Below are 24,648 nucleotides of genomic sequence, written 5' to 3'. Positions count from 1 at the left end.
TGTAGGGGCAGGTTTCTTGGATATACCCTTTGGGTGGTTGATGATGCATGGAGGAGATTGGAACCATGGCAGTGAGATGATATACGATGGAATGAATGTAAAACTAAAGTTCTCCCATGTAAATTATCATATAATTCACAATAAAACATTTAAAAAATAAAATAAATGACCATCAAGGGAAAAGGGTGGAGTGCGGGACCCTACCCAGAGAAACAGTGACACCAGCGATGGAGGCAGAGATAATGACATTGAGAGATGGAGCGGGTGGGGTGGGAACTCTAGACTCAAAGATGGAGAGGGGCTGTGTGCTGATGACCAGGGGGCTGACTAGTGGGGTGTACCCTTTGGTTGGTTGATGATGCATGGAGGGGATTGTAACTATGGCAATGTAACGATACATGGTAGGATGAATGTAAAGCTAATGTTCTCCCATGTAAACTATCACAAAATTCACAATAAAACATTTAAAAAAATGAAAAGAAATCAAATGACGTATTGCATTAGGCAAATGTGCTGCACAAGACCTGTTTGAAGTGTTGAAGAGTAAAGATATCAGTTTGAGGACTAAGGGGTGCCTGACCCAAGCCATGGAATATTCAATACCCTCACATGCAAGTGAAAGTTGGACAGTGAATAAGGAGGATCATAAAGAACTGATACATTTGAGCTATGGTGTTGCAGGAGAATATTAAAAGCACTGTGGACTGCCAAAAGAATAAACAAATCTGTGTTGGAAGAAGTACAGTCAGAATGCTCCTTGAAGTCAGATAGCCAGACTTTGTATCTCATACTTTGGACATATTGTCAGGAGGAAGCAGTTGCTAGCTAGAGAAGGATATCATGTTTGGTACAGTGGAGAGTCAGAGAAAAAGAGGAAGACCCCTAACGAGATGGATTGGCACAGTGGCAGCATCAGTGGGCTCGAGCGTGGGACAATTGTGAGGTTGGCGCCTGACCGAGCAGTGTTTTATCCTGTTGTGCACAAGGTCACTATGAGTCTGTACTGACTTGATGGCACCTAGCAGCAACAACAACACTGAAAGCAAAACCTCCTTTTTGTGTAACCATCCACTTGTGTTACTCTGTTAGAGCAGCATTAGGGAACTCAGACGGGAGGCTCTACTTTTTACCAGCTACATGATCCTGAGGACTGAAAAACTTACCTTTAAAATTCGGAAAGTAATATTCAACAGTCATAAAAAATTTATAAAGATGAAAATGCATGTTATCTTAGTTATCTAGTGCTGCTTTAGCAAACAAATTTATTCTCTCTCAGTTTAGGAGGCTACAAAGCTGAATTCAGAGCTTCTGTTCTAGGGAAAGGCTTTTTCTCTGACGGTTCTTGGGGGGAAGGTCCTTGTCTCAGCCTTCCTCTGGGTCTAGGAGGTCCTCAACAGGTCCAGATGACTTGCTCTACTTCCAGCTCTTCTTTCTTGGTGGTACTAAGATTCCTCTTACCTCTGCTCATTTGTTTAATCTCTTTTAAATCTCAAAGAAAATGACTCAAAATAGAACCTAATGCTGAGGTTAGGTTCCTGCCTCATTAACATCATAGTGATTAGGAGTTACCACACAGAGAATAATTATATCGGATCACAAAAAGGAGAGTAATCCCAGAATCAGTGACATGGCCACAGAGGACTAGAGTGGAGAGTGAAGCGTCCAGCTGATAAGAAGAGAGGGCATATGCATAAGAACACCCACACTTACAGATAATACCCACTTATCCTGGCTTCAGTGACTGGATCATCAGAGCTCAACCAGAAGTAAAAAGAAGAGGGAAAAAAAAAAAAAGTATTCTCATACAATTTGATGAACTTGACCTACACCTATGGAAGCAGTAGTTCAAAAGAGGAAACAAGTCCTTACAGCAAGAATCATTCCCACCCCCTCTACACACAGAGTAGACAGGGATGGGCAACTTGGACATTGGCTACCCAAAATGGGGGGTGGGGGGCTACAAAGGCAAGAAGTGACTGGCTTACAAGCTTTCAAGAGGGTTCCTAGATCCAGAGGGACTGGAGGAAGGTAGAATCTCCAGTGAGTAGTATTCAATCTGTCTAGGCGGGGTTCATGCAATGAAATGCAGATGTGCACTGTGATACAATAGTGAATAATTGTTATCAGGACTGATTGTGAGGGTTGGAAATGTAAAGGTAAACGTTTTATAGCAAGGAGGGTAGGGATTAACTTTTCAATCTAGGAGCGGAGGTCCCTAGGACCATCAAGGGAGAAGAGCAGAGAGCGGGACCCTACCCAGAGAAGCAGTGATGCCTGAAATGGAGCCAGAGATGATGACGTGGAGCGATGGAGCAGCTGGAGACTTTAGATCCAGAGAGAGAGAGCGACTGTGTGCTGAAGACTTGGGGGACACAGGGGTAGGATTGCAGGGTATACCCTTTGGTTGGTTGATGATGCATGGAGGGGATTGTAACCATGGCAATGAGACGATATACAAAAGAATGAATGTAAAACTAATGTTCTCCCATGTAAACTATTACATAATTCACAATGAAACATTTAAGAAAAAAAAAAAGGAGAGTAATTACATAATACTGAGAATCATAGCCTAGTAGTTAAGTTGACACATTTTAGGAAGACGTAATTCAACCTGTAACGCATGTCAAGTGACTAGTTCAATACTAGAGATGCTTAATTAAAGGTAATTATTATTATTACACAAAGAACAAGCAAAACATCTAGAAGAAAAAATGGATAATTTTTATCCACCCTCCCATTTAAGTTTTCCATCTGTTTAGTTTTAACTATTTAATTTTAGCAATAGATTCTTAAAATAATCATACAATACAGATAATGCAAGTAAAATTAAGTCTTTCCTTCCATAAACAACTCAAATCTCCCTGATGTATCCACTATTAATCACTTGGCTGTAAGACATTAATTAAGATCCCATCAAAGACCAGTATCACTATTCTGTAGATTCAAAATAGTCTGATAAATTATGATTAAAGATCTATGCATTTTCACATCAGCTGTATCACTTCTTGGCCTCAGAGTCCAAGAGAAAATAAGCTGAATGCTGAGCACTCTCCAATTCAACTGAAACTCCACTCTTGTTTTCTTATCATGAAGTTTTAAAGTCACTCTCCTGAGCTTTTCTTTTCGTATGCTCCTACCTTTAATAAAGGGCTTGCTTTCTTCACAACCAGTAGTTTAAATACAAAGTTCCTGGCTTGCACTCATCTACTAACAGAAAGGTTAGTAATTACAATCCTGCTGCTGTGAAGACAGACCTGGAGACCTTATTCCAGAAAAATGACAGCCAAGAAGGTCCTGTGGCACTCAGTTCTAGTCTACAGCCAGCAGGGTCGCTGTGAGTCGGAATCAACTCAATGGCAATGTGCACTGTTGTTCTTACACATTCCTGATCTTACAATACTGCAGTCCTCACCTATAAATAAAACATGGCTATTTGGAAAATATAATTGAAATGGAGCATAGTTGAGACACGTGGTAAGACCTTTAAGCCATTGAAACAAACCCTAAAACAATAACACAAAGTCCATTTATGAACAAACTTTCGTCAGAACTGAAGTTCTGAAAAAAAACTCTTCTGATGTGGAAGTTTATTAGCCTACTTTATACACTGCTAACTATGCAGTTAACTAGTTCGTACAGCTAAACCATAATAAAAGTCACAAATTAGAAAAAGATGGTAAAGAAGAAAGGAAGTAATGACAGGGAAGGAGACAGACACAAGGGGACAAGGATACTGCCCAACACGCCACACTGGGATGTAGGTAAGAGCCCCAACAACAAACCATTATCTGGCCCAAAATGTCAATAGTGCTAAAGTGGAGTAATCCTGGTCTAAGGAAGAACTCTGAATAAGTCAACTCAGGTCCAAAATCACTTTTGGACCAGCTGTCAGTTATCCACGTGTCATTAATCTGCACATGACTTACACGACATATGAAAATCTATTTGTTTTGGTAAAAAGTGTCAGTATATTAACTGTCAATAATGATTTTAAATAGAACATTACATATTGATATTTACTCTGCATTTTCAAACTCTATCAACAACTATGTTGCAGTGTAGCGAATTACTTAATATGGTTCTTCTAGCCATCATCTTTGTGACTCCCACACAATGTTTGGGTGGGACTAAGCAAATAAGGTGCTTGTGGCCTCTCAAGGGGCCATACAGCTTGCTGCTAATGCAATTAAGCTGCACAGACTCCTTGTGGGGGTGGTATTGTTAATTGCCATCAAGCTGGTTCAAACTCACAGTGACTCTGTGTAGGGTTTACGAGAAGCAGCTGGTGGGTTGGAACTGCCAACCTTGTGGCTCACAGTCCAGTGTTGATCCTGCAGCTCCATACCATGCAAATACGTATGGAATCCTGAAGAAAGGATTGGTCAGTTTTGTCATTCCACTAGGCTTTAAATGAGTCATCCCAGAGCCAGGAAAGTGGGACCTCACTACCACCAAAGATGAAATAGTCAGGAGTGAGGTACCTGGGTCCCTGTGCTGACAACCTCCTACATCCAGGAGACAGAAAGAGCTTTAATACTGGAGACATCAAGAGACAGTGAAAAACAATGGTAGAGAAATGGCAGAAGGATCAGGAGACCAATGGAAGAAGGTGCCAAGGGCTTCCCAGCCCACTGAGCAAGGCGGCTACAGAGTTTGTGTGGACTCAGAGAGCCAGAAAGCTGAGTGTCTTCAGCCCAAGGCTTACAGCAGCATAGGGTACCTTCTGGGCACTTACTTTTAGAGCTGAAAAACTTTGTAATGCTTTTCCAAGCACAGCAGGGGCCAGGCCAAGGGGCCAGGATCAGAGAGAGTCCTGCCTGAAGGCAGAGCTAACAAGAGGCTGTCCTGATTGAACAACAAATCATGAGTCATTTCTGACCATGAATTGTAACCTCTAATAAATTCATAATCATGAGGATATGGATGTTCTGTGTGACCACCATAATGAATTATCGTTCCCAACGAAGTTGTAGAGAGTGTCAGGGAGGGACAGCTGGTGTCTGAACTGGTTGGAGAGAGAAGGTATATCTGACCGAGACCTCCTATGAATTGACCTTGAGCTGCTGATCTTGATTCTCTCCCCTAGTGCACTCAGAGGAGGTCATATAATTTTTACATGTGTATAAACCATGGGCTCTCTTGGAAAACAAAATCCAAGAATAGAAGGTAGAAAATCTACAGGGGTAGATGCAAATCTAATAAAGAAAGTGCAGACAGGATGACTCAGAGCACTCATGTTTATTTTGTTATCTCTACAATAAGCACTGGACTGCTCCAAAGGAGAAAGAAAGACAAGGTTTGTTTTCCCCGAAGATCTAAAGCCTTGGAATGACCCTATATAGGGTTGCTATGAGTCAGAACAAACTCGATGATACCTCACAACAGCAGTAACAGTCTAGTTGAATAGGTTCTCAAAGCTGATGCTGAGTATGAACTTAAGTCTAAGTTACTGACAGTTATTATGAATCACCTCACCTCCCTTGAGAGCAAGAGTGTTTTTAAGTGCCAGTGAGTTTTACAAGCCAATCGTATTTTCATCTGAACACTATTCTTATTGCTAGTACCCAAAAATGCTTCTTTGTATTAGGGCAATTTTCAAGATATGTGTCAAAAACTGAGGAATGTGCATTTATTGTTCTTCTGAATATACTTTTAGATATCAATTGTGGGAAATGTGATTTGGATGAATGACGTTTATCATAATTTACTTCCCAGTAAATTCCACAAATTGTCTTGACATAAAAGAATTAATGATTAAATGACAATAGTCTATTTTATTCCATTACTACTCCCCATCTCTCTTTGTCCTAAGAGCTATTCAAACACGCAAAATGTAGTCAACAGTATCACCAAGGGCAACAACCTTAGGCTGTCAATGGAGAAAGCGGTCAATTCTGCTTTCTACATATTTGCCAGAAGAGACATGAAATGTTACCTCTGTGTTTTATGTACGTATATAGTCTGAAACTCCTTTGCTACATCAGAATTTTGAAATAAAACAAATATGGTAGTTGGAAAAAAAAACTTACTAACTATAGAAGCAAAAAAAAAAAAAAAAAGAAACAAAGAATTAAAAATAAAGGTTTACTGTCCTAGTAAAAATAGACAGCATGTTTTACTTTTCTCTGAGCTCTGTATGAAAATTGCATCTCTGTGTGACTTTCAGATGGTTCATTTATTAAATTACCTGGAGAAAAGAAAACAATAAGGGTAGCTGCTTATGAATACAGATTTCAGATGCCATGCAACTGCCATTAAAATGCAAAGCAATTCAATACACTCACAAATAATTTTATTATACAACCCATAAAATTAAGCTTAATACAATTCTCAGATATAATACCCACAAGAAATAAAATCAAAGACTAAAATCTATGCATTCTTATGAATGCATAGGGTCTTTAAAAGCATCTCTCACTCTGATAGACTAAAACCAGGTTCTTACTCAAATTAGTGAGTTGCCAGAAAAAAATGCTATCCTCCATTTGTGTGGTGATTTACAAATTGCAAAATATTTCTATGTAAGTATGTAACAGAGCCTCTGTAGGATAAGCACGGGACTGCATACCACAAGGTCAGTGATTTGAGTGCCCCTGCCTCTCTGTGGTATAAAGATGAGGCATTCCTTAGGTCTTCATTTTGAAAGCAAGATAATTGTATGTGTTTGCCAATGTTACACAGATAGTCATGCTGACTTACCACATCTTCTAGTTTTGCTTACACTGTATTCCTCAGCCTACAGTATCTCTCCTTCCCATCTTTTATCAATTTCTAGTTATCAATCAAATTCCTGGTGACATCAACAATTAAGCACTTGACCATTCACTGAGGTTGGTGATTAGAAGTCACACAGTGGTACCTCAGAAGACAGACCTGGCCATCTGTTTCTGAAAGGTCTTAAAAACCCTATGGAACAGTTGTGCTCCGTACACATGGGGTCACCAAGAATCAGAACTGATTCAAGGAATACTAATACGATCAAAGTCTGGCTGGACTTCCACCATTTTCCTAATACATGATTACTTTTGCCAATATCCCACAAAGTTCCATGCAATTTTATTGCATCTTTTACTTGATCATTGCGATATCCTATATGCAGTGGCTCCATACAATGAGCACTGGTCTACGATTAGAGCCCACCAGCCACACTATGGGAGAAAGATGAGGCTTTCTGTTCCCGCAAAGATTTTTTAAAAACCTCAGAAACCCAACACAGGATTGCTATGAGTCAGAACCGACTAGAAGGAACTTAACAACAACATGCTATATTAGTGTTAGCGGTTTGGGATTCCCCTTCTAGACTTTCTGCTATTTGAGTGTACAAATCACATTAACGTCACAAAATTTAAAATGTTACCTTCACTGGTACCTAGCAAGGTGGTGATGGTGGTGGTGGTTGCATGTAACTGAGCTGGTTCCGAGATATAGTGACCCTGTGTAAAGGGTTTCCAGGGCTATAAATCTTTATGGGGTGCAGAAAGCCTCATCTTTCTCCCACTGAGTGTCTGGCAGGTTCGAGCTGCTGACCTTGTGGTTAACAGACCAACGCATAACCACTATGCCACCAAGGTGCCTTCAAACAAGGCAGATAACCAAAATAGAGTCTACTGTCTATCATCATAGCCCACTGAAGGCCCAGTGTCCAGTCTTTACAAGTCTCTGTGGACACCATGCCAGCACCACAGCCTGACACTCACTTCCTGACTTCGGCTTTGCCTTGCCTTGTTTTAGATGTGCTCAGTCGTGGTCCTACTTCCTGGGATGGCCTGCTGGAGCTCTGTTACTCTTGGGCAGCTTGCCCACCTGTCTTAGAGGCAGAGTCCTTTCATCAAAGCACTGAATCTTCTAACTTTATCTCAACATCTAGAGTGGAGCACAGGGGCCAACACTTAAACCTGGGCACAGTTCATCCCACTGTATTCCACTGTACAGTGCCAGGTCTTTTAAACTATTACTTTAGATAAAGGACAAAGCATTCCAAAGAAATGGAGATAGTAACATTAATCTACACACATGCAAAAAGGGATTATTTTCTGACTGCCATAGTATTATCAGCATTTCTTAGTAAGTGTAAGAAGCATCTTTATTAGATTAGTAAAAAATATAAAAACTGCAAGCGAAAGCACCAAATTATCACAGGAACTTCAATTCTTAGACGGTCTTTTCACATCTGAGTTTAGTTAAGATATAATTCAAATAAAGCAAAGCACTGCCCAATAAGTGACTCACATAATCCTATGACTACTCAGTAAGTAAACCATCCACAAGCATGAAATGCTTCCTTTTCTAACAGAAGAATACATAGTATACTCAATGGTTCAAGCTCAAAAGAAACATTTGTATTTCCAACCTGGTAGGTACTATTTCTACCATTCATCTGTCGTTTTCCTGTACTGAGGTGGCTTGTTGTGATACTGGAAACTGTCTCACCAGTATTTCAAATACCAGCCGGCTCATCCATGGTGGACAGTTTTCACCAGTGCTTCCAGATTAAAACAGGCTAGGAAAAAAAAAACTGGCAATCTACTTCTAAAACACGGCCTAGTGAGAGCCTTATGAATAGCAATGGAACATTGTCTGATACAATGCTGGAAGATGAGCCTCTCAGGTTGGGAGACATTTAAACTATGACTGCTTATCCAACATTAATGACATAGACATTGTAAATATATCAGGACCTTCATTTGCTGATATGCCATCACTCAAAATTAAAACAGCTGCAAACAACTATTAATAACTAGAATATGGAATGTATGAAGTATGAATTTAGAAAAGCTTAGTTTCATCAAAATGATATGGAATGCAGAGAAATCAATATCCCAGGTTGAAAAGGACTGGTATTAGCCACTTTGATTCAGGCAATCATATGATCTGCTATGCTGGGAATAAAAAATTGTACATTTCAAGATCTATGCTGAAGTGTAACACTGTCAGTAATAATATCCCAATGTCTACAAGGAAGAGCAATTATTACTACCATTATTCAAATTTACAGACCAAACCCTAATGCAAAAGATGAAGACATTGAATGTCTTTGCCAACTGAAACTAGAAATAAAGAAGGATCAATAGTTGGAAAATATGGCCTTAGTGATAGAAATGATGCCAGAGATCATATGGTAGAATTTTCCAAGACCAGCCACTTGTTCATTGCAAATACTTTTCTTCAACATAAATGGTGACTTTACACTTGGACTTCCTCAGATGGTTACGTAAAAATCAAATCAACTACACCTGTAGAAAGGGACAATGGAGAAACTCGGTATCATCACTCAGAACGAGGTTAGCAGCTGATGCTGAACAGATCATCAGTTGCTCCTAAGCAAGTTCAAGTTGAAGCTTAAGAAAATTAAAACAAGTCCTCAAAAGCCAAAGCATGACCTTGAGTACATTGCTGTTGTTAAGGGCCACATAGTCAGTTCCAACTCACAATGACCCTGTATAGCATTTCCAAGGAGCAGCTGGTGAGCTTGAACCACCAATCTTGCAATTCAAACCAATCTTGCAGTCCAGCACATTAACCTACAGTGCCACACCAGGACTCCTTGAGTATATTCCACCTGAATTTAGAGAAATCAAGAATAAATTTGTTGCATTGGACACTAATTACCAAAGATAAAGGGTTATGGAAAGACATTAAAGATATCGTACATGAAGAAAGCAAATGTCATTTAAAAGACAGGAAACAAAGTACCAAAGTGGATGACAGAAACGACTCTGAAACACATTCTAGAACACAGAACAGCTAAAGCAAATGGAAGAAATGATGAAGTATAAGAGCAGAACAGAATATTTCAATGGGCAGCTCGAAAAGACAAAGTATTTTAATGAAATGTACAAAGTTAGGAGCCAAAAGGGAAGACAGCTCAGCATTTCTCAAGCTAAAAGAATGAAGACAAAATTCAAGCTTCAACTTGAAATACTGAACAATTCTAGGGGCAAAATACTGCACAATGCCCAAAGCACCGAAAGATGACGGTATGAATACAAAGAATCACTGTGCCAAAAAAGTACTGGTTGGCATTCAGTCATTTCAAGAGGTAGCATACGATCAAGAACCTGAAGGTCTTGAAGGAAGAAGTTCAAGTTGCACTAATGGGAAAAAAAAGTCCCTGGTCAAAAACAAGGCTCTAGGAATTGATGGAACATCAATAGATATGTTTTAACAAACAGATGTAGCACTAGACGCATTCATTAGTCTACACCAACAAATTTCCAATCAACTGGATGAGATCTGCATCTGTATCCATTCCAAAGAAAGGCAACACAACAGAATGCAGAAATTATTGAATAGTATCACTAATATCAAATGCAAGAAAGATTTTGCTGAAAATAATTCAGAAGTGGTTGTAGTAGTACATCAACAAGGCACTGTCAGAAATTCCAAATGAATTCAGAAGAGGACATGGAACAGAGAATATCACTGCTGATGTCAGATGAATTTTAGCTGAAAGTAGGGAATACCAAAAAGATGTTTTTGTTGTTGTTGTTGTTAAGTACCATGAAGTCAGTTCCAACTCATAGCAACCCTGCACAGGGTTTCCGAGGTTGCAAATCTTTATAGGAACAGAAAGCCTCATCTTTCTCCTGCAGAGCAGCTGGCAGTTTCGAACTGCAGACCTTGTGGTTAACAGCCTGATTCATAACCACTGCGCTACCGAGTGTTTTATTGACACAAAAGGCATTGGGATGGAGACAAAAGGCATTTGACACAGGAAGTAAGTGTAAATTGCTAGAGTCTGATGAACTGGACCCTTTGCTTATGGATGAACTAGCTCAAAATTTCAACTTTAAGGGAAAAGATTCTTTATATCAAGGAACAAGCTGGTCTGCTCAGTACACTGGGTTGACAGGGATGGGAAACGTAGACATTGGCTATCAAAACTGGAGGGCTATGAAAGCACTAAGTGGTTGGCTTACAAGCTTTCGTGAGTGTGCTTAGTTTCAGAATGAGAGGGGTAAAGTAGAATCCCCACTAAAACACTTTGTCCTTTTCCAGATGGGTCTGGTGAAAGGGGGTAAGGGATAATAGCGAACGTGATTTTATGATTCAGTTGTGAGTAACTGTTATCAGGGCTAATTGTGACTGTTACAACTGTTAATGTAGATGTGCTACTAAAAGGGGAAGTAGTTAATCTTTCATTTCAGGAACAGAAGACCCTAGGACCATAAAGAAATAAGAACATGAGTAGAGCATGAGATCCTACCCAGAAAAGTGGTGGCAGAGGCAATGGCATTGAGAGAGAGAATAGCTGAGGAAGGAGCTCTGGTAGCGTAGTGGTTACGAATCGGGCTGCAAACCTCAATGTCAGCAGTTCAAAACTACCAGCTGTCTCATGGAGAAAGATGAGGCTTTCTGCTCCCGTAAAGATTTATAGCCTCGGAAACACTGTACAGGGTCACTGTGAGTTGGAACCGACTCCACAGTACTTAACAACAACAACTAGGCCCATGGACTGAGAAAGGCTGTGTGCCTACGGGCAGGAGGCTGGCTTGCAAAATGTGCCCTGTGGACATTTAAATGAATATATATTTTTTACGTGTACATCAAAAAAAAGGAGAGGCGGGAATAGAGGTAATTATTGTTAACTGACAGTATATGGATAGAATTGTAAGAATTGCAATGTAAAGATATATGATTTGTTGAATGTAGAACTGATAATCTGCCTTGTAAATCTTCACTCAATTCAAAATAAAAACTTAAAAAAAAAACACTGAAAGGAACAATGAATTGCCAGGAACCCAGTGAAGTCTTTAAAAAAATTCTTAATTGAAATATAATATTAAAAATTATCATTTACTGCCATCAAGTTATAGCTACCCTGTGTAGTTTCTGAGGAACAGCTGGCTGGCTTGAATCGCCAACCTTGGGGTTAGCAGTCCAGTACTAATCCTACATCGCTATCAGATAAAATATAAATATATAATACCAAAATTATGTTTATCATAGTGTGCAGCTTAATGATCTTCAAAGTTAAAACACACTGTGTAAAACCACCCCGTATGAAAAACAGACCAGGTTCTGCAGCCCAGATGCTGGTTTGTTGGTGGGTGCCATCCGGCCACTTCCTACTCATAGCAGCCCCATACAAGGTTTCCACGTGCAGCTGGTTGGTTTGAACCACCAGCCTTGCAGTTAGCAGTCCTGCTTATCCTGCAGCGCCACATCCAGGATACCAGAGGCCCCCTTTATATGACCTTTAGTTCATTGCTGTTTTAATTTGCTTTTCTCTTATTATGAGTGAAATTACTCTTTTTTTAAAAAAAACCTTCTCTTTATATTTTGAAATAATTTTAGGCTTAAAATTGACTTGGTGTAGCTACAACTGAAGGAGTATATGAGAAAATCTGAAAAAAGAGTAAGTTAACCTGTTTTCATGTATTTTATGTATTTAAAATCCATTTACATTTATTTTTCTGTGAATATACATTCTTTTGCCCATTTAAAAATAAAGTTGTCTTTTAAAAAATATATTAAAAAGAAAAGGCATTGGACTGTGTGGATAACACAAATTATGTATACATTGAGGAGAATGGGAATTCCAGAGTATTTAAGTGTACTCATGAGCCAAGAGGCAGTCTTTCGAACAAAAGAAGAGGACACTATATGGTTGAAAATCAAGAAAGGTTTGTCAGAGTTCTATCTTTTCAACATAATTAATCTGTATGCTGAGCAAATAATCTGAGAAGCTGGACTACATATGAAGACTCTGGCATCAGGACTGGAGAAAGACTCATTAACAATTTGCAATATGCAGATGACAAACCCCAGCTTGCTGAAAGTGAAGAGGAGCAGGAGCACTTACTGATGAAGATCAAAGATTATAGTCTTCACTATGGATTGCACCTCAAGGTAAAGAAAAACAAATACCTTCACAATTGGACCAATAAACAACATAATGATAAATGGAGGAAATACTGAACTTGTCAAGGATTTAATTTTACTTGGATCCATAATCAATGCTCATGGAAGTAGCTATCAAGAAATCAAATCTGCTGCAAAATACCTCTTTAAGTATTAAAAAGTATTAAAAAGCAAAAATATCACTTTAAACACTAAGGTGTGCCTGACCTATGCCATGGTATTTTCATTCAATAGCCTTATGTACATTTCAAAGATGAACAATGAAAAAAGAAGACTCAAGAGGATTTGGCACATTTGACTTGCGGTGTTGGCAAGGAATATTGAAAGTACCATGGACTGCCAAAAGAACAAACAAACCTATCTTAGAAGAATTACAACCAGAATGCTCCATAGAAGCCAGGAGACTTCACTTCACATACCTTGGACATGTTATAAGAGGGACTAGGCCACGGAGAAAGACATCATGCTTGGTAAAGCGGAGGGTCGGTGGGAAAGAGGAAGACTCCCAACAAGATGAGCTGACACAGTAACTACAACAATGGACTCAAAACCAGCAAGGACCATGATGCACCAGGACCAGGCAGTATTTTGTTCTGTTGTAAATAGGGTCACTAGGAGTCAGAACTGATTTACTGGCACCTAATAACAACAGATATAATTTGTTCAATATAAAAGTCTTGTTTCCTCTTTCTTTTTTGAATGAAATGTCAAAAAGCAACAAAAGAGGACTGAATTATAAACATGTCACAGTGACCCTTCTCTATGGATTTTAATGAGTTAGCCATTTAAAAATCTTTACAAGTTACTGCATTAAAGAAAAAAAAAATCAGAGAAAGCATCTGTTAATGATTATGATAAAAGCCTAAAAGTTATATGCGCTATTGTCTTAAATTTTTTTACCTTTTTTTGTTCTTGTTCCCTCTGTTGAAGTCTACACACTGAATGATTAGTAGCTTGCACTGAAATAAAACAGATAACGGGATTTCAATCAGCAGTCCCTGTTCACAAAGAAACTTACCTGGAGGGTGGGGGTGCAGAAAGGGTGGGAGGATGCCGGGATTATTTTAGATGGCTAAAATATGTACAACCCACCTCCCCCGACACCCTCCTCCCCCAAAAAAGAAAAAACTCTGTTATTGTTTTGATGGAAGAGGGGTAGGAATAGTATAGAAGAAAAAAAGTTTTTCCAGTATATTCAGAATGCCACAGTTAGAACCATTACTCCTGAATGCAAGCATCCATGTAGTTACACCAAGGACAACAGTGACCTGAGAATTCGCTACAAATATGTAAAATGCTTGATGAATGTATCATCACACTCTGATTATGCCTCTGCACGGTCTCTGGGATTCATTATCTGTGCCTCTTCTCTGCTCACTCCCACTACATCACTTTCAGGCAATACTTGTCATCTAGATTATTTCAACTACATTCTACTATTCTTGCCTCTGCTCTGGCCTCCTAACTCATCCTAACTCCTACTGTCAGATTCAACTTCCTCTGGATCACTGATCTTTTACCTTTAATTAATACTCCACTGCCAGTAAGAATTATTATACACCCATTGCCATCAAATCAACTCCAACTCATAGAGACCCTACAGGACACAAAGTGATCTGCTCCATTGAGTTCCCAGGACTGAATCTTTATCGGAGCAGTCAGCCTCATCTTTCTCCCTGCAGCAGCTGGTGGGTTTGAACTGCCAACCTTTCAGTTAGTAGCCCAATACTTAAGCCACTGTGCCACTAGGGCTCCTAGCAATTTAGAGTGTTAATTAATGGTTACCATCTATTTTTTACTAGGTGTCAAGAACGGTGCTAAGTACTGTAGATGTATTATCCCCTTTAATTCAACTCTCCTATTAGTAAAGGATCACTCTTGCATTACACAGAGGGTAAAACTGAGACATACAGAGGTTAAGTGGCAATGGAAGGTGGTCGCACAACTAAACACACGCCATAAGATTTAAAATTAGATTGCTCTGACTCTAAATCCTTGGTTCTTAACCTCAACACTCTTGTATGCTTTACACTTTCATCCACTAAACTGGTTTCAATTCTTCATTTATTCAAACCTTTTCACCTACTGGGTCCATTTTACTTCTGACCACAAATGTTTACACTTGGCCCAAATAAAAATGTTTACTGCATAGCCTAGGAGGCCGGGCTAAGAGTCAGTGTGGGTTCAAGTCTTGAACACTTGAGGGGATAATACATCTATAGTACTTAGTACCATTCTTGACACATAGTAAATAACTGCTAACCATGATGAGAATGGCAGTTGCAGCCATGCCTTGGAAACCTTATATACGGTTGCTATGAGTCGGAACCAACTTAACGGCACTTAGCACTAATTATGATTAAAACTACTACTACTTTTATAGTAGACTGTTGTCGTTCAGTGCCATCAAGTTATAATTAAAAAGAAATCATTTCAGTATTAATAATAAAAAACACCTAGAGCAGTTCTTCACACACAGCAAGTACTTACTGCACTCAGCTACTGTTTCTCATAAAAAGGCTTTCTTAATTCCTTTCTCATAATAAAAATGTTTTCCTTGTTTTAAAAGGTTCAAGGTTTACTGCCTATAAAGACTTTTCCTTATTTTAAATCCTTCATTTGGAGTAGAATACTTCACAGCACTCTGTCTTGCATTTGCTGAAATCAGAGGGTCATCAAGTTGTTGAATAATGATGCCTCATTCCCTGCCAGCCTCCACTATGCCTTAACTAGTAGCTAGGTCCTGAGTTCCATGACAGGGCAGGGACTAGATTTTTCTCCTTTAGAAAAAGGGTTAGCCACCTCCCTGTGCAAATACAGTGAAAGAGGAGAATTGTGTTTTATAAAAGTCATGCTTTAATCAAGAACCATTAATGTACTTCTCTCTAAAATAATATTTAGGTACTGTAAACTAGCTTTCCAGTCACTGTTTGTTCTAACAGAAAAGAAGAAAATGAAACAAAACATGTTAGGAGGTTTGCTTTCTCTCTAAGGCATAAGGAGTCTTGGTGTCGTGCTGTGGGCTAATGCATTAGACTGCAAAGCCATTTGAACGGCAAGGTCGGCGGGTCAAGCTCACCAGCTGCTCTCAGAAACCCTATATACAGCATCACTATGGGTAGGGATCGACTCAATGGCATTAACAACAACAACAACTATAACATAAGTAATATGACAGGATCTTTCTTTTTTTGTTGTTGGTTTTTAATTTTTTATTGTGAACTGAGTGAAGGTTTATAGAGCAGATCATCAGTTTTACATTCAACAAATCATACACTGCATTTAATCTCATGATTCACTTATCCCACTTCCTCCCTGCATTTCTTGTTTCCGTTCCTCCTCCCTTCCCTGCCCTTCTGAATTCTGGACAGGATCTTTCGTAATGGTGGCTCTATCATTTCCTGGGTTTTTCCTGGCTCGGAACAGAACTTAAAAGCCCATTTTGTTGTTTCAGTGCTTTGCCATCTGCATACCATTCCAAGCTTAATCTGAAAGAAGAGCTAGAGGTCTAAGATAATTACTTGATCAGGTAATGTCCTTTAAAATTTAACAGGAACACTTCTTACAATAGCACACATCTTCCTAATCAGGAAGGTCTTTGTGTTTAAGCAGAATATACAATTTTTAAAACTTCAGTCTCTTTTAAGTAATGCACTTTCTAACTCTTTTAGTGCTGTTGAGTCAGGTTCCGACTTACACATCCCTATATAGGGCTTCCTAGGAGTGGCTAGTGAGTTTGAACCGCCGACCCTGTGGTTAGTAGTCCAGTGCTTACCCTACATTGCCACACCAGGACTCCTGTAACTCTTTTAGAGACACAATGAAGTTTAGCTTTTTTAATTTCAGGAAATCTACTCTTCTAAAACCTAAGGAAATCGCCTGACTATCCCAAGCATCCCCCGTCTTCACTCTTAGTGCCTCCAAGAAGAGAAGGCCTGTCGCTTACATTTCACTTCCTGCTGACAAACAACTCAGTTCTCTGAGAATTTCAGGAGACTAAACCAACTTCAAAAAAGTTATCAGATACTTTCCTAATACCCAAAAGATTATTCAGAGATTAGTACCACAGACTGAGTTACCAATGCAGTGATTTTCAAAAGAAAAAATCCATTCTGTTATAATGTAAACGTGCAAATCTCACATTTTAAACCACCGGGCAGCTTGCCTATTTTCATTACCAAGTGCTCAGGGAGCTGCAGAGACCCACTCAAGCAAGTCTACATATGGGGTGTATTCTAAACAGTACATTACAGAACTAATGATTTCTGTCCAGTGCCTGTTGTTTTTAGGTGCCATCAAGTCGGTTCCAACTCACAGAAACCCTGTACAGGGTCTCCAAGGCTGTGAATCATTACAGGAACAGAAAGATTCATCTCTTTCCCAAGGGGCCTCTGGTGGGTTTGAACCTGAACTATCAACCTTGTGGTTAACAGTCCAGTGATTATCCTATAGTGCTCCCAGCACTCCTGTACATGTTAGTAGAACTGCTATGCTTTTTCTTCACATACATGTTTACATACATACTGAACTGTGTGGAAGGCACCACACATCTGGACATCTCAGAACTCCAAAGACGGTGTTTCTTAAACCAGTGGTCTAACACTGCGCACAAGCTAAGACACTGGAGAAGGAAAGTAGGAATGCTGAGAATTGTTAGAATGGAGGAGTACTACAGAAGCCTCATTTCAGAACAATTTATGCTTTTGTTTATGCAAAATGTCCTCTGACTGGATGAGTAGAGGCTTTATAACCAACACTCACCTTTGGCTCTTTAAAACTATGGAAGTAAATGAGAACCCATAAAGTAACTTGTCATGAAGACAGAGCATCTATGTTTGCCCATCCCAAAGGCAGCAGTAGTTCCATCAGCTGCCAGGCGGTCTCACTTCCTCCTGAGGTCAGAGAGCCTCTAAGCTAGCCCTCATGTACATTTACCAACACAGATGGAGTAAAAGAATGTTCCTTCCATTCTTTTAACATGAACTTTTTAAAAAAATTTTAATTAAAAAGATATATGTGCTTCAAAAGAATATTATAAGAAAGAAATTAGTAGGTATATGAAAAAATAATTTTTATTGTTGTTGCTAGGTGACGTTGAGTTGGTTCTGACTCATAGTGACCCTGTGTACAACAGAATGAAATACTGCCCAGTCCTGTGCCAACCTCACAATCGTTGCTATGCTTGAGCCCATTGCTGCTGCGGCCACTGTGCCAATCCATCTCACTGTGGGGGTCTTTCTATTTTTCATTGACTCTCTACTTTACCAAGCATGATGTCCTTTCTCCAGAGACTATCCCCTTCTGATAACATATCCAAAGCATGAGAGACGAAGTCTGGCCGTCCTGACTTCAAAGGTGTATTCTGGCTGTACTTCCGCCAACAGAATTTTACAGATATATTTAAAAACTGTTTTCTACTTTCTCATACCCCAAAGGGTTCTTTGTGGGCACCTCAGGGTGTACACATATCACCTGAGATAAAGCTCTTGACATCAGCAGCAACACATCAATCACCGCATCACCACCACTGCTCTGACAGAGCCTCTTACTTCTGTCTGACCCGGAAAGCACTATGTCCTGGTTAGGAATTCTCTCTCTTCACCTGCCACTAGTATCCCCACAGAAATATATTAGGACAGAGCATTAATTTAATTTAAAATTAAAGCACCATAATTAAAAGTCACCAGCTTACATCTCTGGAGAACCGGGTCTAAGTTGTTCTGCATTGCCGCTCTACATTTGGGGAGAATGTGTTCATTTGTTTCATGGATCATTTTCTTCAAATTTTCAAGAACTCGCATTTCCCGAAGGCCACGTTTTTCCTATTAAGAAAGAAAAGAAACAACGAACAGACTAGTACATATTGTGTTTTAAATCTTGGCAACTGCTCTCTAGATTTTCCACCCAGGATTTGCTTATATTATTATTTATTACTGAAATTTCTATAGTCTTATCTAGTTATTTGACAACAAATGAGGTCACAACCTAGAGGTACTTCTAAATTTTACTTTAAAATCCTCTAAAAGTTGTAATATGAGTAATTTCTCATGGCAATGTTTAAAATGGACAAAAAATATCACTAACTTTACAGAAACAAAATCACTATGAACTGTAGATGAAATGGATACGTTCCTAGAAACAAACAAAAACTGACTCAAAAAGAAAGACAAAATCTGAACAGATCTGTAACAGCTGAGATTGGATTAATAATCTGAAACGTCCCTATAAAAAAAAGTTTAATACCAGATGGCTTTACTAGTAAATCCCACCAAAATTTAATAAAGAATTAACACTAATTCTTCTCAAACTTTTCAAAACAAAAACAATGACGAGGGAATATTTACTAATGAAAGTCAAAGGCATTAAAGAAAAGAAAACTGCAGATCAGTGTCCCCTATGAATACCTCAAGATGCAAAACATCTTGTAAAACACCTCAAGAAAATATTAACAAGCTGAATTCAGGAGCATGTTAAAAGGATTATACACCATACCAAGTGGGATTTTTCCCAGGAATGTCAGGATGCTTCAACATATAAAAATCAATATATATAATATTCCATAGCATAAAATGAAGCGAAAAAAATCCAAAAACAAACATGTAATTATCTCAATTGATGCAGAAAAAGTATTTGACAAAATGTGGCGCAGTGGATTAATGCGCCAGACTGCAAAGCCGTTTGAACTGCAAGGTCAGTGGTTCAAGCTCACCAGCTGCTCCCTGGAAACCCTATACAGACTCACTATGAGTTGCAACCAACTCAGTGGCACTTAACAACAACAACGCTACCCTTTTATGATAAAAACACTGAGTAAACTAGAAAGAGATGGGAACTTTTTCAACTTTTTAATTATAATGCTTTAATTTTAAATAATGGTAGTGGTGGTGGTGGTGTGTCCTATATAGAGTCAGCTCCAACTCACAGCGACCCTGTTTAGGGTTTCCCTTTCTCATATGATAAAGGAAATTTATTAAAACCCCACAGCTAATGTTATATTCTATGGAGCGCATAGCTCCACAGGCAAAGCACTGGACAGCGAACCACAAGGTTGTCAGTTTGAGCCCCCCAGCAGCAGCTCTGTGGGAGAAAGATGAGGCTTTCTGCTCCCCCAAAATGTAAAGCCTTGAAAGCCCTATACAGGGTCGCTATGAGTCAGACACAACTTGACAGCACTTATCAACAGTGTTATCCACAATGAAGACTAACTGGGAGCTTTATTATCTAAGGTCAAAACAAGACAAGGAAGCCCACTTCCATCATAGCTTTTCAACATGACTGGAACCTCCAGCTAGAGAATTTAGGTAAGACAAAGAAATAAAGAGCATCCAAATTGCGAAGGATGGCATACAATTATCTCAATCCACAGATGGAAGCCTCTGGTATGCACATACAGTAAAGGCCTACACTACTAGCTGAACGGTGGGCAGTTCAAACCCATCTAAAGGTACCTCGGAAGCAAGAGCTGGTGATCTGCCTTGAAAAACTCTAAGCAGCACACTTTCACTTAGCACACACAGGGTCTGAATGAGTTAGAACCAGCTTGACCACAACTAACAACAATAGTCATAGATGACAAGACCCAGAAACTTCCAGACAACCTACAAAAAAGGGTCATGTGCTAATAAACAAATTCCGTAAAGTTGCAGGGCACAAAAGTAAATTAACTATTTCATTTACAATAACATCAAAAAGAATAAATTATAAGGAATAAATTTAACAATTACAGCAGAAGACTTGTATACTGAAAATTACAAAACAGGGCTGAAAAAAATTAAAGAAGGCCTAGTCCCTGGTGTGTCACTGTAAGTTAATCACTAGATTGCTAATTGCTAGGCTGACATTCAAACCCACCACTGCTCCTCGAAAACCCTGTATAGGGTCTCTAGGAGTTGGAACCAGCTCAACGGCACTTAACAACAATAAACAACACAGGGGGACTTCAAAAAGTTAGTGGGAAAATGGAACAGAGAGATAACAGAGGTGTTTTACCAACTCTTTGAAGCCCCCTAGTACATAGTAAAAGGAGCTCTGGTAGCGTAGTGGTTACGAATCGGGCTGCAAACCTTAAGGTCAGCGGTTCGAAACTACCAGCCGCTCTGCGGGAGAAAGATGAGGCTTTCTACTCCCGTAAAGATTTACACCCTGGGAAACCCTGTACAGGGTCGCTATGGGTCGGACCCGATTCGATGGCACTTAACAACAACAACAACAAGTACATAGTAAAGAAATCTCACATTCATAGATTGGAAGGCAATATAGTTAAGATGACAACGCTACCTAAAGTGATACATAATTCATTACATCTCTATCAAAATTCCAATGGTGTTTTTTATGGAAATAGGAAAACTCATCCTAAAATTTATATAGAATTTTAAGGGATACAGAACAGCCAAGACAATTTTAAAAAGATGAGCAAAGTTGAAGGGCTAAGACATTCCAATTTCAAAACTTACTACAAGTGATCAAAGTGATGTGAGGTATTGGTATAAGGATGCGCATCTAGAGAGTCCAGAAATAAACCCATCCTCAGAAACCCTAGACAGGGTCACTATGGGTTGGAACTGACTCGATGGCACTTAACAACAACAGAACAACAACATCTATAATAAGCAAGGAGCTCTGGTAGCGTAGTGGTTACGAATAGGGCTGCTAACCTCAAGGTCGGCAGTTCAAAACTACCAGCTGTTCCGCAGGAGAAAGATGAGGCTTTGTGCTCCTGTAAAGATTTGCAGCCTTGGAAACCCTGTGCAGGATCACTATGAGTTTGAACCAACTCCATGGTACGTAACAACAACAACATCTATAATAAGCAGATTCTCAACAAGGGCTCCAAGACCATTTAATAGGGAAAAGAGCAATGTCTTCCACAAATGGTGCTGAGAAAACAAGAGAGCCACATGTAAAAGAATAAAGTTGGTCCCTTACATGATATACATAAATTAATTTAAGACAAACCTAAATTTAAGAGCTAAATCTCTTAGTGGAAAACATAGGAGTAAGTTTTTATGATCTTAAGAGTTGGCAATGGTTTCTTAGCTATTACACCAAAAACATGGACACCACCAACAACAAAATAAACAAACTAGATTTTATTAACATTAAAATTTTTGTACATCGAAGTATTGTTGTTGTTGTTGTCAAGTGCCATCGAGTCGGAACCGACTCATAGTGACCCCATGCACAGCAGAACGAAACAATGTTCGATCCTGGGCCAACCTCACTACCGCTGCCACACTTGAGTCCATCAATGATGCCACCTGGCTGATCCATCTCGTTGGGGGTCTTCCTCTTTTTCTCTGACCCTCCACCTTACCCAGCATGACATCCTTCTCCAACGATTGTTTCCTCCGGACTACATGTCCAAAGTAGGAGAGACGAAGCTTAGCCATCCTGGCCTCCAAGGAGCACTCTGGCTGCACTTCTTCCAAAACAGATCTATTGGTTCTTTTGGCAGTCCATGGCACTTTCAGTATTCTCCTCCAACACCACAACTCAAAGGCATCAATTCTTCTACGATCCTCCTTATTCACTGTCCAGCTTTCGCATCCATATGAGGCTATTGAAAACACAATGGCCTGGGTCAGGTGCACCCTAGTCCTCAAGCTGACATCTCTGCTCTTCAACACTTTAAAAAGTTCCTGTGCAGCAGATTTGCCCAGTGTAATACGTCGTCTGATCTCTTGACTGCTACTTCCGCGAGTGTTGATAGTTGTTCCAAGAAGAATGAAGTCCTTGACCACTTCAATCTTTTCTCCATTGATAAAAATGTTGTTTATTGGTCCAGTGGTGAGGATTTTTGTTTTCTTGACATTGAGATGCAATCCATATCGAAGGCTGTGCTCTTTAATCTTCATAAGTAAATGTTTCAAGTCCTCTTCACTTTCAGCAATCAAGGTTGTATCATCTGCATATCACAGGTTGTTAATGTATCTTCCTCCAATCCTGATGCCACGTTTTTCTTCATAGAACCCAGCTTCTCGTATTATTTGCTCAGCATACAGGTTGAATATTCAACATCGAAGTATACGTGAGTAAAAAGACAACCGACAGAATGGAAAATCAATTTACAAATCTGATATTGGCTAAAATGTCCAGGGTTTAATACCTAGAATACATGATAACTGCTGAAACTCAACAACAAAAAGATAAACAACCCAATTTAAAAATAGACAAAGGATTTTAATAGGTGCTTCTCCAAAGAGGCCATACAAACGGCCAACAGGTACATGAGACGATGTTCAACACAATTAGTCAACAGGGAAATATAAATTAAAGCCACAGGAAAATACCATTTCATAGACACTAGGATAACTATTATCAAAAAGGCCTAAAACATCAAGTATCAGTGAGGATTCGGAGAAATAGGAACTGTTGTCCATTGCTAAAAGGAATGTTAAGAGGTGCAGCAGCCACTGTGTAAAACTATTTGGCAGTTTCTCAAAAAGTTAGAATCGAATTACCATGTTGTTAGGTGCCGTTGAGTCCACTGCAACTCACCGTGATCTTATGCACAACAGAAAAACACATTGCCTGATCCTTCACCATTTTCCAACTTTCCTAGATTCATACTTGTACATTCCGTGTTCCAATTATTAATGGATATTTGCAGCTGTTTCTTCCCATTTTGAGTTGTGCCCATCAGCAAATGAAGGTTCCAAAAGCTTTGCTCCATTCACATCATTATGATCAATTCTACTTTGAGGAGGCCGTTCATCCATCATATTTTAAGTGCCTTCCAACCTGAGAGGCTCATCTTCTGTCCCTGTATCTGACAATGTTTCACTGCTATTCAGAATGTTTCCATCTGTAAGAACTATACCTGACAATGTTCCACTGCTATTCATAAAGTTTTCAGTGGCTCTCCCATTCAGAAATGGTTCGCCTCTCCTTCTTCCTAGTCTGTCTCAGACTGGAAGCTCTGGTGAAACCTGTTCGTGATTACTAGCTAAAGGTGAGCAGTTCAAACCTACTCAAAGGAGCCTCGGAAGCAAGATCTGGTGATCTGCTTCCAAAAGGTCACAGCCTTGAAAAACTCTACGCGACACAGTTCTACTAAGCACACACAGGGTACTTAAATACCTGCTGGTGTTTAAAACACTGGTGGCATAGCTTCCAGCATCATAGGAACACTAAGCCTCCACAATATGACAAACTGACAATAAGTGGTCATATGACCTAGCAATTTTACTTCTGGGTATATACCCCAAGGAATTGAGTACAGGTTCTCAAACAGATTATGGATGTGTACAGAATGTTCACAGCAACGTCATTCACACCGACAAAAGGCATACTCACGCACAGATGAAAGGAGAAACAAAATATAGCATATATACATAATGGAAGATTGCCTAGCCAAAAAGTAAATGTAATTCTACTACATGCTACAACATGAAACATTATGAAAACATTATGCTGAGTGAAACCAGTCAGACATAAAAGGATCAATATTGTACATGTATAATGCCACTCATCTGAAATATTCAGAATAGGAAAATTCATAGCAACAAAAAGTAAATGATAAACAAATAATAAATAAGGGGGAATCTGATGCAGACCGTGCAGAACTGGTCAGGAGTTCAAGGCCCTATGGGCCCAAGCGTTGCTGACCGTCCAAACCATAGGATCTGAGGATCAGACTTTAGCTACCTAGCAGACATAGCAAACTGTCCGTCATCTGATTATTCAGTTATGCTTGTTACTAATCTCATACATCAGCCCTAGATATCCACAGATAAATGTAAAAACCTTCCCTAAAAGCCGAGACTGTAAATTCCAAAAAGGCAA

General features: G+C 39.4%; 1 protein-coding gene across 1 annotated transcript in view; it reads right to left on the bottom strand.

The window, feature by feature from the left end:
- The window catches only part of BLOC1S5 (biogenesis of lysosomal organelles complex-1, subunit 5, muted), a 60,093-nt gene that overhangs the window by 12,801 nt on the left and 22,644 nt on the right, over positions 1-24,648 (bottom strand). The window contains exons 3-4 of the mRNA XM_006864099.1: positions 18,557-18,686; positions 13,765-13,823 (exon numbers count right to left, since the gene is read on the bottom strand). Coding sequence (XP_006864161.1) covers positions 13,765-13,823; positions 18,557-18,686 — 189 coding nt within the window. The remainder of the gene's footprint in view (positions 1-13,764; positions 13,824-18,556; positions 18,687-24,648) is intronic.

This window comes from Chrysochloris asiatica, unplaced genomic scaffold, assembly GCF_000296735.1.
Source record: "Chrysochloris asiatica unplaced genomic scaffold, ChrAsi1.0 scaffold00060, whole genome shotgun sequence".
NCBI classification, from domain to species: Eukaryota; Metazoa; Chordata; class Mammalia; order Afrosoricida; family Chrysochloridae; genus Chrysochloris; species Chrysochloris asiatica.
Note: the sequence above shows the minus strand (reverse complement) of the source record. Positions and strands in the feature narration are given on the sequence as shown.